At 31.5% G+C, this 18562-nt stretch overlaps 1 protein-coding gene across 1 annotated transcript; it reads right to left on the bottom strand.

The window, feature by feature from the left end:
- Positions 1 to 8410: 8410 nt before the first annotated feature.
- Positions 8411 to 18177, bottom strand: LOC142329705 (hexamerin-like). Its single transcript, XM_075374421.1, has 9 exons — positions 17995 to 18177; positions 15072 to 15205; positions 13442 to 13778; positions 11805 to 12340; positions 11344 to 11544; positions 10797 to 11090; positions 10346 to 10676; positions 9701 to 9837; positions 8411 to 8889 (listed from the first exon to the last, which is right to left on the bottom strand). Exons 1-9 carry the CDS (start codon positions 18149 to 18151, stop codon positions 8548 to 8550), a joined length of 2469 nt encoding a protein of 822 aa, XP_075230536.1. The 5' UTR covers positions 18152 to 18177; the 3' UTR covers positions 8411 to 8547.
- Positions 18178 to 18562: the final 385 nt, after the last annotated feature.

Genomic DNA, 18562 nt, shown 5'->3' with positions numbered 1-18562 from the left:
TTAAACAACTACCTGTATGACAGAAACCTGATGGCAATAACAGAGGAAGGGGAGGTTAGATTCCAAATGCATGAGGGTATCCCACAAGGGTCGGTGTTGGGCCCTATCCTCTGAGACGTAGTCTTCGAAGATCTCTTGAGGCTAGAGTTCCCGGTGGATACATTCATCGTAGCATATGCCGACGATTTTGTCCAGCTTGTGGCAGATCAAACGAAGCAAGAGGTTGAAACAACAACTACAGAGGCCGTGACGGAGATAAGTGACTGGCTTAAAACAAAGGGATTGAAGTTAGCTCAAAAAAAAAAACGACCATGCTGGCGATGGTCGGAAGGAGAAAAATAGGAGACATAATCGTAGCGATGGAAGGTTTTAATGTGCGGGCTGAGAATAAAATATTTAGGTGTGTGAATCGAGCGATCAGCAAACATATTACGGAAATATTCCGTATTACCATAAAATCGGAAAAAGAGATCGTGACTCTGGGTAAACTCATGAGTAATAGATGGGGGTCTAGGACATTTAAACGAAGACTGATACTATTAGCTGTCACGTCAGTGATATTATATGCTATATCGGTCTGGCGTGAGGCACTTCAGCGGAAAAGGAACGTTCAGAGGCTAGCCTCTCTCCAAAGGAAGATAGCGCTAAAAATTAAATCTGCATATAAAACGGTTTCTAGGGAGGCGGTAGAGGTGTTATTGGCAGGTGTCCCACCTATTCACCTCAGAGCTAATTAGCTAGTCAGAACTCATGAAGGCATGACAAAGGCAGAAGCAAATGAGCTGCTCGTCACCGAGTGGGAAGCCTCAAATAAAGTTATGTGTACAAAGAGGCTAATACCCAGAAAAAAGCCATGAAGTGAGCTTGATTGGACATGGTAAATTTGGTACATACCTTCACCCGTTCGGGATAAGGGATTCCCTGTGGTGTATATTGTGCGGGGAAGAAGATTCTCCTAAGCATAACTTTACCTGCCTGAGATGGATTCAGATGAAAGAACTAGAACTTGACCGGTTAAACCCAGAAGAGACCGTCAGTTACATGCTCACTGAGCAGGAAGAATGGGATGCTGTCGAGAAATATATTGAGGAGGTAGGAAAGAGCAAGGAGATAGATCACCGTGAATAGGGTGAAGACTTGATCTTGGGCAGGTGACGAAGCTCTGAAGAACACTCCCCTCGACTACCGTGGAGGTTTAGTAGAACAATGCAAAGTCCTCTGAGAGAGGCAGAAGTACATGACCGGTGGGCGAGGGGGAGGAGAACAGCTCCCTACGGAGCCGTCGTTGGTCTGCGCTTGCGTGGATCAGCGACAGTGATGAGGCACGGAGACTCTGAATCCCGTCAGCCTGATGGCACCTCCCGGGATCGCGCGATGCTTAACTGCCGGTCCGGCCCTAGGAATGGAGGGTCGGTGAGAAAGGAGGTTAGGGCACAGGCATACATACAAACTCTTAATAACATCTTGCGGAACCTGTTCGCGAGTCCGATACTCGGTACATAAATGGCATTCCTCCGACTTACCGATAAAAAAAAAATAAAAATACTATTGTATGTCTGTAGGTGTAAGTATGTATACATTATATAGACTACACACACACAAACACACGCGCGCGCGCATTGGTTAGTTTTATGAGTAGAATCCTCTTCACTGAAGATATTTTGTATAAACAGGTTATTATTATTTGCCTTACATTCGTTATATTACATCATACTATGCGAATGTTTGACAGAATCTCAGCGAAGCATAAAAATGATTTTCACTCAAAATTCTTATCTTGCCTCAGAATAAAAATTTTAACTATGATTTGAGTATTCTGTATGCAACTTGGTCTGTGTGTAACAGAAATTCCAATAACGTTTTGAGAGGGAATTTTAATGAAATTTTTTAGTTAAAGAAGTTTTTTCTTGTGTAAGTTTAATTTGTTTATTCTAGTTACCTATGGGTTATTTATAAAACTTCAATCAAAATAGATATATTACGGATTTTCGTTATCATTAGTATGAACCAGAAAGCTGTTGAAACTGATTTTTTAGACCAAAAGAAATAATTTTATATAGCTTAAAATTAAACGTTAAATGTAGAGTAGGAAATTTTAAGAAGAAATCTTTGGTTATATTTGTGAGTTAGTACCGAGAAACCTAGGTTGTGTATCCGAACTTCGATTTGTATCGTAGTATCACAGACACTTTTGTGATTTAATCTTTCTTTTAAAACAACATTATGAGCACACTTTTTTTTAATAAATCCTGGGTTACGCTAGGTATACTGTTTTGTTAGAAAAATTATGTTCTAATTTAAAATGTCAAATATTATTCTTATTCTATCCTGTAATTCCAATAAAATGTTTAATATTAGTTATGTCGCTGAAAACTAAGACAATTTTAGTTTGATAACAATAAACTATGGTCGTTACTGTTTGAAAAACTAGGGTGTTTGTGATTTATTTTAAAATAAATTATAAGTTCACTTTATAACTCACGACAATGAAAAAAAAATTAAATGAGAATATTTTGACGTACTATAGTAAGATAGAAAATGATTTAACTACTGGCAGTTTTAAGGGTTTTAATCTAATAAAAAAACTCGTATTCACAAAGTAAGTTCTATCAGAATATGATATCCATCAATTTTCTTTAAAGGAACCTCCGTTAGTAATTTATAGTAAAATAACGCTCTTCTTGAGTATGTTGTTCAGTTAGTAATTTCAACAAGAATAATTTCCTTCAGAATAATATATATAAAATCCCTTCATAAAAGGTAAACATCGTTCGAAATTTTAACCTAATAGTCCTGTCATCTTAACACTGCTTCTTTGGAATTCGAATCATGTTTTTTTTTTTAATCCTACTGTTTTTCATATTACAAAATTTCACATCATTTGTAATCCTTGTTTCTTAAGATTGGTTGCTCATTTATTAGCGATCATTTTTCTGATTATATAATTAATATAGTATTACATTTGGAACGTTACAGTTTAATAATGAATATAGAAGATGGTCAAACACGAATTAATAGCATATATTTTAAGAAAACCACATGCTACTACTTAGCTTTAAAAGTAAAAAAGATTATTTAAAAAACTATAATATGTTTTTAACTTTTAAACTCTAAATATTTTATTTTGCTTATTTGAAGGTAGAAGAAATAAGTGGTTGAAAAAATAAAATTGAAGAGGTTATTTCTAAAAGAAATCTAAGTTGGTGAACTAATCTGGTGTGGCAATCCTACATTTCATCTTTAATTTAAATAAGGAACGAAAATGTTGTTCTTTTAAAAGTAAGCAACTGAAAAGTAAAATCACTATCTTAAAATGAATTTAAAAAATTTTTAAGAAAAAATCTTTAGAAATCCAAAAGGTTATAAAATCAGAAGCTAAAAATGTTTGCAAAAAATTTCAATTCAAGCGGTTTTAGGTTCCGTCCGAAGGTTTAACTTCAGTGAGCCTTTAATTCATTAAAAATTAAGAACAGCCCTAGTTTTGGTATAATAATGGAAGAAAATCTCAATAATTGCAGAATGATTCTTCAAGCGGCAGTGCTTTTTTTTACTGAGATATCGAACGATGAAATTCCTCCTTTATCAAAAACAGCAAATTTATACCGTTGAAATATTAAAATTTTTCGATTAACTATGCAAGTATTGCTTCTCAATGGAAAAGTGAAGTGGTTGTTTTTTATTTATTCATTAACAGTATTGTATTGCGAGCGCAGTACGGTCAGCAAAACGATCTGTAGCTACAATATATTAAAATATGGAAATCAGCTAGGTGCTGTTACAGTCCCACTTTATTTTACGTTATTATACACAAATGTTCTGGCGAAATATAAAATTCGATGGCATTAAATCGAGTTTTTATGTCGAAATCTTGCAATACGGATCTTATTGCAAAAAAGGAAAATTGACCCAATTTTAATAGAGATTAATGAAGCAGTTGCTATTTTACAGACGAGGTTTAACAAAAAAAATATAATAAAAGTCAGTGTTGAATAACTTACTGTACAGCTTTCCCTATGACCCAAATAACTATTATTTGATGATAAACGAACCGTGCAATGCGAGAACTCGAAATAATTTCGTGTCTTTGGGTTGGATTAACCAAATCGCATTTAAAAACTGCTGAAAATATTGAACGTTTTGAAGAGAATATCCGGCAAAAATTGGTTATCTCCCTCACTTTATTGAACTCCAACCAAAGATTTAAATAAATTTTAAATTTCGAATCTGAATTTAAAAACGTAAATTATTACACTATAATATCTAAATTGAAACTATTTCAAAATCAAGTCATGCGTCCCATTTCAGGAGCCGTTAGTATTTGGTAATACGGAAAACTACTGGCAACCCATTTTTACCAACAGAAATGAAGAAATTCGCTCTTTTTCGGAAGTTATAAACTTGTCTGTTTACCTTATGATATCTACTGGTTCAGTTATCAACAATACGACTACAGTCTAATAACACAGAAGGTTTTGTCTAAAACATGGTTGCAAACTACATAGAAAAAACCCAAATTGTTCTGCAACCCAGGTAAATGATTTATTGGCAATTATAAAGCCACCTCTCTAGCAATCACTCTGGTCGTCGAACGGATGGACCGAAAGTCTGTCTTACGAACTCATATACTAATATAAATTAATGAGCGGCAATAAAATAAATAATAAAACTAAAACAAGTTACAGTTTGTAAATGGTAAATGGTGGATAAACTCACCTAGCGCTAGTAAAGCTTGTGTCCGTCACTATCACATCATAAACAAAAACTATTTAAGGTTTCAAAAGTTAAATTAAAAATTTAGTCATATTGAAGCAGCTAGGGAATAAATTCACCTCATTAGAAGCCCAAGTTGAGATGCGCCCACCGAACCACCAAAAAGCTGCTTAACCGTTAATATCTGTCCAACCTTATGAACATAAGATATAGTTAACGAGCCTTTGCAGAAGAACCAAGACTTCGCAACTTAATTGATAACTGAGAGTAGCAGCTTCTTCGAGAAACTCCAACACCGTTTAACCGTGTGGCTCGCGGCATATAGTCTTAGTTTCAATAAGAAGCCAGTTTTCTCTATGAAGTTAAATCTCTGTGATGATATGATCTCTAGCCTTCCCAAGAGCAGGATATTAAAACATCAGTTGTTTATTGAATAGATCCATTTTCTTTGTTTTCAACAAGAGCAATATTCATCAGTTGACTGGCCAAATCTCTTCAAATATCGGCCAAAATTTCCATGCTTGGACTAATCCTGAGTAACTGTCATTCTCTTACAATAGTATTAGAGGCATACTGTCTCCTTAAATATGGCATGAATTTATACAAAGAGTACTGCCTCAAGTGAAGTGCTCCATTCGTTCTGCTAGAGCCTAAAATATTTGAACCTTGGTTTTCAGGGTGGTGTAGGACGGCGCAATTAAATTTGGAACGGCAGTTATGTCAACTACATCTGCTGAGAACCTTCACCTACTGCCTATTTCAGTTTCCCATTGCAGCTCGCATCTTCAAAATTAGGATTGCCGGATTTGAAGATGCCAGCGCAAATCTGATTCAGATTGAAGATTCTCTAGATAGGTTTTGGACCTGTGTCACCATAAGGGCTCTATGGAGGGGTTTCGTGAATTTGAGATTAGGTCTCGGATTTAATGCAATCTGTAAGTTTAAAGTCTGGCCGCATAAGATACCACGTTTCTGAAATATCGCACGTTGCTATTTCTTTTGCACACCATTAAATTTGCCTAAAGATGATCCAATCTCTTGATGATCCATTCTCTCTAAATTGTGCGGTATCATGGCATTGTTGACACTACTTGAGTAATATGGTTACTAAAAAAGCAATTTAGAATCAAGCAGTACGCCCAGGTATTTGGGCTCTTTGTATTCTAATTGTCGTTTTTACATATTTTAATTTTGGTGTTTTGCATAATGCATGAGTTTTCTTTACTTTTCAGAACAAACAAGTCTCATGCACTGATTTATTTAAATGTTGCTTATCCACTCAGCTTTAAGATGATGCCCTCAGGAATTGGAAGCTCCATGAACTTGTAGAAATTCAGGGTACAGAACATATACTTTATTTTGAATAATGTCCATATCATTGTTGTTGAAGTTTTTCTTAGTCAGTGTTTATGTAACCTGTCCATGGTCAGCAAGTATTTTTGGTTTTAGTAAGTATGTAATGTAAAACTGACTTTAAAATTGTTTTCGGGGTTATTTAATCACTTTTCAACAAAGAATGTAACAGAGAAATTCTAATAGCATGGAAAGACAGCAATGTTTACACAGGAGGCAAAGAGTTCAATTACTTTTATTATTTAATTGCAGTTAAAAATTTTATTTAATGTTGTTTAAATGTAAATATTCTTAATTACTTGTATACACGTGTTAATTTGTAATTCATACTTAATATCAGTAGGTAGTTGGTAAAAAAAGATTATATTATTGTAATTATGACAATAATACATTAAGCTAAACGTGCGAAAGAATTACAATAATTGTGTAAAAGAATAGTAAAAAATGGCATATCCATGATATAAAACCGTTATTGTTTAAATAAAGCAATACACTCGTGCGTAAATAAGTGAAACAACTCTCATTGGGGTCTTTATCTACAAGAGTGCCATTGAGCGGTAATCTGAATCCTCGGTTTCCTAGAACCGATGGTTCAAATTACCGTTCAGATGGTTCTTTGTTTGGCTTCCTCTGTTTCCTCCGCAACTCTGTCTTCTGTTACGGAAGACGGATCTGGATGGTCATAACTGCTTCAAGTATTGATTAACGGATGGGAATATTGATCTATCAGAGGTCCTAACTGGCTTGATTGGACCTCTATACACTAATAAAAGTTGGAGTGTAATGATTGCATTATGGAATCCATCTTTTTTCATGTTTGGTGTCGTTAAGGAGATAGGTCTTACTCATTTGGCTCACTTTGAATGAATGTTGAAAATTTACAGATTGGTTGGCTCAACCATTCAAACTAATTGTTTTAAGCAGTTTGTTACCCCTATAATAGCATAATATAACCTTTCTTTAGTTCAAAGAAAGAAAGAAAGGTTGAGAGGGAGAGAGAATGAACTGACATGCTTTGTCAAATGATTCAGAAAAGGTGAAGTTCTAGGAAATATTATATATTAGACTATTACGTGAAGAAAGATTTCCAGAAAGTTGATTTTGAGTTCAGATCTAGAGCTGCCAGAATCTTTTCAACCTGAAGACTGTCTAGGATTCTTTCTAGTGTCATAGCAGATACTCTGTTAATTGAGTTAGCCGAACTTATCCGTAAAGAAGTGTGACGTTAAGTGTAATTCAGATAACCCATCGGGTTGGTATAGTGGTGAACGCGTCTTCCCAAATCAGCTGACTTGGAAGGCTTGAGTTCCAGCGTTCAAGTCCTAGTAAAGTCAGTTATTTTTACACAGATTTGAATAATAGATCGTAGATACCGGTGTTCTGTGGTGGTTGGGTTTCAATTAACCACACATGTCAGGAATGGTCGAACTGAGACTGTACAAGACTACACTTCAATTACACTCATACATATCATCCTCATTCAAGTATTATCTGAACGGTAATTACCGGAAAATAGGAAAAAGAAAGAAAAGGTGTAATCCAGATACTTGCATGACTCGCTTATGAGATAGATTTTATTTGGGTACGAGTTTACTCCGTGACATTCATTGAGTCACTATACACCTGTACGTAGACTCTTCACTTTTACTCAGAGCAGCTTATTTGAAAGCTCCTTTGTTAATGCTTCCTTCACCAAGTTTTATGACGAAAGAACTTTCATCGCATGTGACTTAGTAATAATTCGTAATTTTATTTTTTTGGCTGGAATTATTTAGTATTTTGGTTTGCTTTCCAATGAAAGAAAAAAGTAAGTTTAAATCAAATATCGCTTATAATTTTTTTAATAAAAATGGTTACGGTTTTTGAGAATTTAAAACTTTTATATTTTTAAGTTTAAGTTTTGCTAACTTAGTTTTTAACTGTTTGAAAACTTTAATTAAAAGAAAGAACTGTTTTCTTCAGTATGTGAGGGTAAGATTACCAAAACCGAGTTTTTTAAACTTTATTAAGTTCACTTTTACATATACAATATACACCAATTTTGAAATATATTTTTACATTTAATGCAAATTTTTGTTACATTTACAAATTATTATATGGACTATTGCTATATCAAGTCAACGGGTAAGTCCACTTAAAGGGAGAGTGGACTTTTTATTTATATAAATAACCAAATATTGGTTATTTTAAGAAAACGTTAGAGGTTTAACATTCGTTTTTGTAATTCATTGGTCTCAAGCAGTTGCACGTATAATTTCTTTTTATGTTTTTATTGGGAAGTTAAACGTCTTTTGTGATGGTATTCTACAGTGAAGATAAATAAAGGTAAAATAACAAAAGAAGCATATGATGTTGTTTTCCAGAGTTTATTTTATAAATGTTCGTTTACATATATACATATATACAAAGCAAAATAAGACATATGTATTTTTATCAGATGGATATAATAGTAAATGGATTTACAGAACATGTAAATATTGCTTTTTAGTTATTGTTGTTTTGTCCTTTGTGATAGATGGTGACAGTTTTGAAGAACTGGTTTGGAGTGTTGTAATAAGCATCCTGGACTGGTCTGTTGAATGGGAAACCAAGGGATTTGTTGTCGTAGAACTGAATATCATAGACTTGATTGTTGAAATTTACGTTGCTATTCTGATTATTTCTGTTGTAATTTTGGTTATTGTTCTGGTTGTTTCCATTGTAGTTGTTGTCATTCTGGTTATTGTTTGCTTGAGTGATGATAGCGTAAAAGGTGAATTCTTGTCCACTTGGTTTACCTTTTGGAAGTTGAGCTCGTTGTGGAAAACCCCAAAATTTGTTAGAAGCCTGCACAAAAAAAAAATTGTTGCAAATCTATTGAATAAATGACAAGTGATGAGATATAAAAAAAATTCTTGAGAAAAATAAAACTGAAAAATTATCGCATATTGAGAAAAAAGAATTTACAGTAACAAACAAAACAACTTAAAAATTACGTTTTACACAAAATAAAATTAGCGACGTTACAGTGACAAGATGTTTAGACGTAATATAAATGTACTTAATATTTTAATAAAAATGTTCAATAATGTTTAAAATTCAGTTTCAAAATTAGGGCAACTGTTCAAACAGTTTACATAAAAATGTTACTAAATTTTGTATTTAAAAATTTTTTTAAATAAACTAATTTTATGAAATTTTTTTATCATTATCTATTTCTGAGCGTTTATATTTTTGAAAAATTTATTTTTTTAATCGTTTAGAATAGTTCTTTCTTTTCATTTGTAAGTACTTTCATGTGGCAAACAGGAGTTGTCATGAAAGTTGTGAAGTACTGGTACTGTAGCCACACTAGACATTGTAGATTTGAGTAATTCAGCTCTCAATTTAAAGTGTGAGTTGTAGTTATTTATGTCTTGTAATTTTTGAATAAATTGTGAAAACATCTAGTCGGGTGTTATGATTTATTCACAGTGTAACCAGTGAGATGTGGGTTAACTTAAGGTTAGAGTAACTGTTCTTCAGCTCATTTACAATAAATATAATTTTAAGATTTCTATTCAACGTTCATAAGGTAAATCCTACTTCCTTGTGTTTACTGTCAGGTAAAAATCAATAATTCTATTACATCACTAGTAAAACTGATGTATTTACAAACCTGATTGGCAAAGAAACCTTGGTTTCCTTGTTTTGCTTGTTGGAGTTGATTGTAGATTTGTTGGAAACTTGGAGCATCATGCACGAAGAGTGGAGATTGCTGAGAGTTTCTTTGAATTACGTTCTGACCGTTATGTACTAGAAAATAAACCATATTTCAGATTAATTAAAATAAACTTTTTCTACAATTTAGAAAGTAATAATGACAAGGCACACAGTAACATATAGTGATATATTTTACAATCAAGAGGTTTTCGTTAAGTACTATTTTAAAGACGGTTGTTTTCTGCACAAAAATATTATACTTTTTGTAAAAGGTTTGTTGAAGAAATTATGCAGATAATCACATTCACAAAAGAATAATGAAGGAAACGGATACGGAATCATTTTATTTTATTAAAAATTTATAGAAGAATAAAAGTACTTCATTCATGAAAAAATTCTTTAACCCTCAGTATTAAACTGATACTAATTATTTATTATTAATGTTGTAATAATAACAATGCTCACATTGTTATTTGTATGAAAGTTTGAGCTATTTTATCTTTATATGTAATAAATAATTTGTTGTTAGTAGTAGTAAGTAGTAATTAATGTGTGTGTTGATAAGTGTTAAAGTTATATGTGAGAAAAATTGTGTACATACATTGTACTGTGAACTGATCAAGCTGTACGAAGTACTGGCTGGCTTGTGGAAGAGTAAACTGTTGTCCGTTGGAATCGTATTTGGGTCCGATGAAGACACGGACGACGGCGTTTGTATTTCTGTTACTCTGGACGTTTAACTTGTAGTTGAAGGGTTGGTTGGTCAATCTCTGGAATTTAACGTAGTACTGGCCGTTGTTATTATTCGAGTTCTGATTGCCGTTGTTGTTGTGATTATTTACTGCATTGTCTACGTTTACGTTGAAGTAATCGAAGTAGGTGACTAAACGAGAAACATCAAAGGTCTGAATTTTCACTCCAGGGAAATTAAGCTGTAAATTAGAAGATTAAATTCATTAAATAGGGTTTCAGATTTGAAGAGTTACATAATGAGTTAAAATAAATTTTGCTATAACGGTAAAAAAAAAAATTAAACTATTATACAGCATTACCTCATTGGGGTTGTAAGGTCCAAAATTGTTCTGGAAATTGTAAAATATCTGGTTCAATTTAGCCAAGAATTGATAGTAGGCCGGATCCCTTGAGGCAGTGGCGAAATTGGCGGCTGCACCTGGAGCTACTCCGTTTTGGTTGTTAGGGTCGACGATGAAACCGATGGCGTTCTTACCGGCGGCAAAGTAGTTACCGTAGTAAGCAGAGTTTGGAGAATCAGCAGGGTTAGCGGCGATATTGGCTAATATTCCAAGACCGTATTGATTGTTGATGTTGGTTTTACTTCCATCTGGCTGTAAAAATTACATCTCAGAATAAATATACATTCATATATTATACATACATTTAAATTCGCTAGTACACATAAATACGAATTTGTGTGTACGTATGAATTTGAAGCACACGTATAAATTCCAAGCACTCATAATATATATTTATGAGTGAGTGTGTACTTGTAAAATTAATAAATCTTAATACTACGAGTTACTAATTATTACTACTCGTATTTACAGATTCTAAGTAGAAAATCCGTTTAAGATTACTTACATTTTGAACGAAACCGGTATCAGCGACCTCCTGGAGACGTTGTTCGTAGACTTGAGGGTTCTGTGCTTGGTTGTTGTTTGGTTGCTGAGCATTGTTGTTGTTATTGTTATCGTTTTTCTGCTGCTGCTGGAAGTAAGTGTTCGGTGGGCGAGCAGGGACTGCCTGACCATTGGCATATTGAAGGTTTGGATTGTAACCGGGCTGCAAAAAGCCGTTATAATTACTTTAAAAAATAATAATACAAATTTTATATTTAGTTAAATTATCTGCATTACTACATGAACAAAAAAATAAAACTAAAGAATGTTACATGTAAAAATGTTTATAACAAAATTTTAAATTACACTTATGTTTATAAAATATCACTCGACATGATGATTGGATAAAAAAAAAAAATTGTTTTTTACAACATTCGGTAAAACTTAGTAAAGCGTTAAAAGTAACTCATAAATTATTATTACCTCAATTTTGTCGTTGAAATTGATTGGTTGTGGAATTGGAAGGTTGTTAGAGAGCCTTTCAAGAACATAGCGTGCGTAGAACTGTTGGTGTGCGTAATAGAAAGCTTCTCCGCGTTTGGCCGCTTTGTAGTTATAATAATAATTATTGTTGTTATAATTTTGATTATTGTTATTGTTAAAGTTGTTGAAGATGCTGTCGAAGTAATTATTGTTATTATTGGCGCCAAAGAAAGCAGGATTTTGAACGTGGAATCCAGCGTGGTAAGCGTTGATTCCGACATCTTCAGTGAAGTAACTGACTCGATTTTCTGGGTTCTCGGGTGTACCGGCATTATTGTCCTGGGATCCGTCATTAACAGCGAAAACGGCATTGGGGTTGTGTGGGCCATAATAGTAGTATCTGTTGTTATTTCCGTTGTTGTTATTTTGTCCATTGTTGTTGTTATTGTTGTTGTGCTGATTAGAGTAACCATTGTAGTACTGGTTGTTTTCATTCTGGTTTGTGTAGTTAGCATAAACATAGGAGTATGGGTGACCTGTAACAATATCACTTTGTACACTAAATCTGAAAGTATGAATATATCTATTGAAAACACTCACTTAAAAAAAATATTAATGCTAATATAAATGATTAACAAAAAAAAATTATCGTGTAATTTTCCCACTATTTGTGAAATTTACTGGGGTATACGAATACGTTAGTGTTTTTTTTATTTTCTGTTTAGCCTCCGGAACCACCATCATGTATTTCTTCGCAGGATGATATGTATGATTGTAAATGAATTGTAGTCTTGTACAGCCTCAAGTCGATCATTCCTGAGATGTGTGGTTTATTGAAAGCCAACCGCCTAAGACCACCGGTATCCACGATCTAGTATTCAAATCAGTATAAAAGTAACTGCTTTTACTGGGATTTGAACCTTAGAACTCTCGATTTCGAAATCAGCTGATTTGCGATGACGAGTTTACCATTAGATCAACCCGGTAACCAGGTTAGATCAACCTGGTATGTTTTTATTACCTACTTGATAGTAAGTTTCACGTGAAAAAATATTTACTAAAAGATATTAAGGTAGACTTAATAATAAAAAAAATTGAACTCTATAATCAACTAAATTTTGTGTCGCGTAATAATAAGTTTTCTTTACAAAATAAAGTTTTTACTGTACTAACCCGAAAGTATTTGGAAAATAGAATAATGTTACGCAATTGCATAAGAATACATACTGAAAAAAATTTTCATTCTTAAACAAAATATCGATTTGGAAACCGCAAAATAAAAAAATAATGAGCAATATTCTGTAATTTTAAGCAGAAATTAAACGTTGTAATTAATGAAATAAAATGTTTAAAAGAATGTTAGTTTGTTGCCTCCCGATGGTAGAAATATTCTACAGAAAATTCTAAACCCATCGTGAAAGCACATCTATGCTCGCAGAATGAAAAAAATAAAAATTTTTTTCTTTCCTTTAAACGTTACTTGTTTATTCTGGTTACAGATTTTGGAAGGAAATACATTAGTTCTTTGAAAAAAAGATTGAAATTGAAATAGTACTTTTGCATTTCAAAGTTCATGCGTTGATTTAAAGTAAATATTTGGCAGAAAAATAATTTTAATTAATCTAATTTTACTTTACCTTGGAACCTAGCTTTGTAGATCTGTTGGATAGCTGTAGCCGGAACAAAATCATGAGGTACTACTTCATAGAGAGCAGGAACGACAACACCTTGAGTAGCTGGGTGGTTGAGGACTGCAGCTGTGAAAGCATAAGCAAATTGCTGTGGATTGATCCTTTCTCTGGCCCATGCAGCGGCCGCCTTAAATGTGTTCCAGTCCTGAGCGCTGTAGAAGAAGTGGAAAAGCTGTGCTACCTGATTCTGGTGTTGCTGGCTGCTTGGTGTAAAAACATCGTCCTTGGGAAGGAAGTTATTTTGTGCAAAGTTGTTCAAGAAATGATTCACAGCGGGCTTATTCTGAAAAAAAAACAAACATGCAGTTACTTTATATGAGTATTGGAATAAAGTCTGTATCCTGTTTATTTTCATTTTGCTTTTAAGAATCCCACATTTTTATTGAAATTGTTTTTTTTCTACGTATTATGAAATCTAATTGTTTTTTTAAAAATTGTTTTCTTTATAAACAACAAAGTTAATATGTTGTTTCATGCTATCTTCCTTTTCTTTCTTATGGAAATGATACATATCAAACAACTGAAGCACAAGAGTTTCTGTTCAAGAGTTTATTTTAATTATCTTCACTATACAGTCAGTCATACGGGTGACTAAAGAAAATGTGTTACTTGTAGAGTTGAATTAATTTTATATGTATTTGAGTTTTGAGGGCTGATGTAAGATCATTGTTCATCACTTTGAGGGATGTTTCTGGCAACCACTTCACCCTTGGCTTTCATCACCAAAATGTTTTTTATTCATTGGATGTTCGTTATTCTTAAAAACTGCTATTTTATTTTTCCGGAGTGGTTTATTATTCCTGTCAAGTTGCTTACCATCGTTATAGTTACGGCATTAAATATTCGTACAATCAATAATCATTTGTCTGTATACTTGTATGTTATTCCCTGTTTAGACTTTCAAATAGTTAAAAGAATGTAGAAACTTTTATGTTATAATTTACAGGATCTGAATGATTTTAAAGAAAAGGAACAAAAAATAAAATACGAATATAAAAATAACAGATGCTTATAAATTATAGTATACCGTTTTTGCATTTATTCGTATTATTATTGAATATAGGTTTTTTACCGTAGTCTATTCTAAGAACGAAATAAAACACTTCAAAAGAGTTGTAGAAAATTAAATTTGTATTACGGAACGAGTATTTTTGCTATGCTGCTATATTAAAAGGTAAAGAACCGTGAAATAAAATCTATAATTTTCTTTTGAAAAAAAAAATTAAATTAATATTATTTATTCAATCCCCATTTCTTCAATCTCTATATACGTTTTATAAAAGATGCTTTGTTTATTAATTGTTGTAAGAAAAATATATTGGTGAGTATAGTGTGTGTTTTTGCAAGAATAAATAAGTTTTAAAGAAGATAGTAAAACTAATACCTTGATTTTATCTATTCATAGAATTGCTTATATTTATTCTATCCCTTGTATTATAACAGGAGGTATAGCAACTAACTGTGAATTATCTCGAAGAAAGCGATGGCTAGTGGTTACTAAAATAATGTAAAAAAATGAGTAATAATGGTTTCCGTTGGTAAAAATATTACCGAGTAATTTTAATGATAAACTTACATAAAAGTTATTGACATTTTGGAATGGATTGAAGTTCCTTCCGAGTTGAACAAGATCTTGGTAAGGATTGTTATGCTGCAAGTTAGTGAGTAGTCTTAGAACGTCGCGCTGCTTTTCAAAAAACTGTTGGTAACCTGTAAAAAAAATATAAATCTTAACTCAGAAGGGAATGCAAAAATAATTACTCTATTAAATATTTGCGCAAAATATATGCCATTAACTCAATAATGAACAGCGAAATTCGTAGCTTATAAACTTTATTTTAAAATAAATATCCTTTTAAAATAACTGCTTATTTTTGTAATTATATGATGGGATATAATTATATAATCTGTGTTATAAATTAAAAAAATTAAAGAGTGCATGTCATTAGGTAGGTGAAAGAGCATTTTTCATAATTCATAAATTTTCTTTTAAACGTAATTTAACATTTTCTATGAAACAGCATTTTCACAGGTATTTAATTTTAAGAGGTGTATATTTGTCATTGTAATCTTGATCATCAAAAGTGTTCCTCTTCACTTTCACAGTAAAAAGATGAAATTAAAATTTTTAGTGCAAATTGTTAACTTATGTTTACTTAGTAATTGTGATGAATATTAATAAGTGTTATTTATTATAATAAACTCTTATTTATTTGTTATCTTATTATAATAATAATTGTCTTATTTATTATATTTTATCAAAAAAAAAGTGTTACAATTTCTCAAAGAAATTAACTGAAAAGTGGAATGAAAAACTGAGGATTAATTTGAATGAAGGTGCCGGTTTAACGGAAGTCTTTTATATCCAGATAAGACTGATTATGAAAATAACATAAATATCTATGAGAATTCTTTTGGCATGAATAGCCGGAAATCATGGAATCATAAAATCATCATAGTATAAATTCATAGCAAACGTTTGTTACAATAGTTTCTTCATAATTAAAAAATAAATTTTAACTTCCCGTTCAAACTGACATTATTGTAATTACATAAGTATAACTTAGAGCAAAGGTATGGAATGACATTATTTGCAAGAGTTTTCATTGCTATTTTTGCTATGTCTCAGCTGTTGAAAATTATTCATGACCGAGACTTGAAAAACAAACACGGTAGAAACTCATTTATATGTAAGACGTATCACATTTACTGAAACAAAAAAATTCTTCTGATTATTCGTTGTTTAATAAATGAAATCGGGCCGTCAGAGTTTTGTAACAAATTTTCTTTTTTTTTGTTTATTATATGGAACGCTAAAACATTGTTTATTATCTATTATTGTATATCTGTTGTCTATTACATATATTTAACATGTAATTTTTTTTTTAAGATAATTCTAAATTAATAACAGATTTTTATAATATAAATGTAGGGTTTTACCATTTATTATATTAGTATCGTTTTGTTAAAAACAGTTTTATTTATATTACAGAAATTTTAGTTTTTTGAGCGGAAGAAATTTTATCTCCGAGACTCTTAACGTACAGTTTACAATTTCCTTGTAATTTTTTTGGATATCACTGCGTTTTGTTAGATTATTCTTTTATGAATTAATGATTGTTATCTTACGAATTTATTATTAAAATTTATTGCCTTAGAACAAACAAATTGAACTTCACGGCCAATCTTTTTTGTCGATTAGTCATAACTCGTTCACTTCATACCTTTTTTCCTTTTTTAATAAAACTGATATAATAACAAATTAGTATTATAATGACCTTTACGAATGGAAAATTCTTTATGTAATATCGGACTTATTACTTTGTAAGTGTAACCCTCGATTTTTATCGTTAAATTCCATTTTACCAATGGAATTTATTTCTGTTTTATTTATTCCGTTTTCAATAAAACTAGTATAATCTCTTGTAAACTAATACGTTTATTATTTTTTTTAAAGAAGTGATGGAAATTAAAAAAAATTGTTTCATCTTCAGTACTTCAGTTACACAACAGCATTTACTATTATAACAAGCTCTGGTATATTTTCTTTTAAATTTTATTATTTCAAGTACATTATCAAGTTTTTGTACACTACCTAGTACTGCTATCTAGTGGCGCAATTCATAAAGGTACATTAAAAAAAAAGAATAAAATGACATATTCGAGTCCCGCGTTTCACCAAATGGAAAAAAAGACGTTGTCCAAAAAATTCTAGGAATTTTTTGAAAGTATCTTTATTACTAATCTAATTGAACTGAAATATAATGTTTTCAAACTTACTTTTTTCCATTTTTATTTCATTGTTACATTAAGTCATGTTTAGAACTGTAAACCTGGTTCGTTGACTTTGTCGCTCTTACCGACGAAGTTCTAACGAACTCCGTGATAATTTTTTGAAATATTTTTTTCAGGATTTAAATCCCACACTAACCACGGAATGCTAATTACTGACTATGGAGTACAATTTTGATTCGATTGTTTTATTTAGATTAAATTCTTGAAAGGCAATCATATAAGCGAAAACTTGAGAATAAATAGTTAAAATAAATTTGTTTAATAATTAATTTACAGATTTTCTAATTTTTATTAGAAATAATAGCGATCTAACGGAGTTAGAGTTATAAGTATCCTATGGGAGAATTTTAAAAATTTTTTTAGTAAAACCATAACTTCAGCATTAAGCATCGATGAAATTTTATTTTAAAAAAAGACAAACATACAGAATAGAAATAAATTTAAAAAAAATTGATTTGATTTTTTTTTTTAGTGAAATTGAAAATGTAATTAAATAAAATTTTATTTTGTTACTTAACTTCATCAATAGTTTTAAAAAGTAATATGAGTACATTATTAAAACTTAAAGTTGTTTTAAAAAGAGGTTTTTATAAATTTTTAAATGCAATAATCGTAAATTATTATAATTAGTTAAATGATAAGCAAATTTATATTTACAACAATTCAATTAAAATAAACTATCTGAAAATGTGACTACACCTTACCTTGGTTATTGTTTCCGTTGTTATTATTGTTGCCATTATTGTTATTGCCATTATTATTGTTGTTGTTGTAATAGTCTGCAACATCTTCCTGCTTTTGCAGGACAGATGCTGCGGTTAGGCTAAACACTGCAAACAGGAGAGCTGCCGAGTACTTCATAATGACTGTGACACCCCGACCACCCTCCATCGGACCTTATATACAAAGTAGATTCTGTTTATCGTTACCGTATCACCTTTATATGACCCCCTTGATACCACTGATGAAACATCTTCCCTTCATACAGCAGCTTAGTAACACAAATTGATAATTTAAAATATATTCGTATTAAAATAAAATTAAATCAGCTTATTTTTATGCGAATGATAAAATTTAGTATGACGAAATTAATCTGTATCGTGAGGTCAAAAAATATTTGTATTTACATTGCTTAAACCATTTTATTTTAAGAAGGTTTAATAAACTGCATATTTTGTTTAAAAATAATTGGTAAATTTTACATCATCTATAAATAATAATAAATCCTGTATAAGACTTATCTAAAAAAAATTTTTTACTTACAATCCATGT

The sequence above is a fragment of the Lycorma delicatula genome, chromosome 1, assembly GCF_047948215.1.
Source record: "Lycorma delicatula isolate Av1 chromosome 1, ASM4794821v1, whole genome shotgun sequence".
Taxonomy (NCBI): domain Eukaryota; kingdom Metazoa; phylum Arthropoda; class Insecta; order Hemiptera; family Fulgoridae; genus Lycorma; species Lycorma delicatula.
Note: the sequence above shows the minus strand (reverse complement) of the source record. Positions and strands in the feature narration are given on the sequence as shown.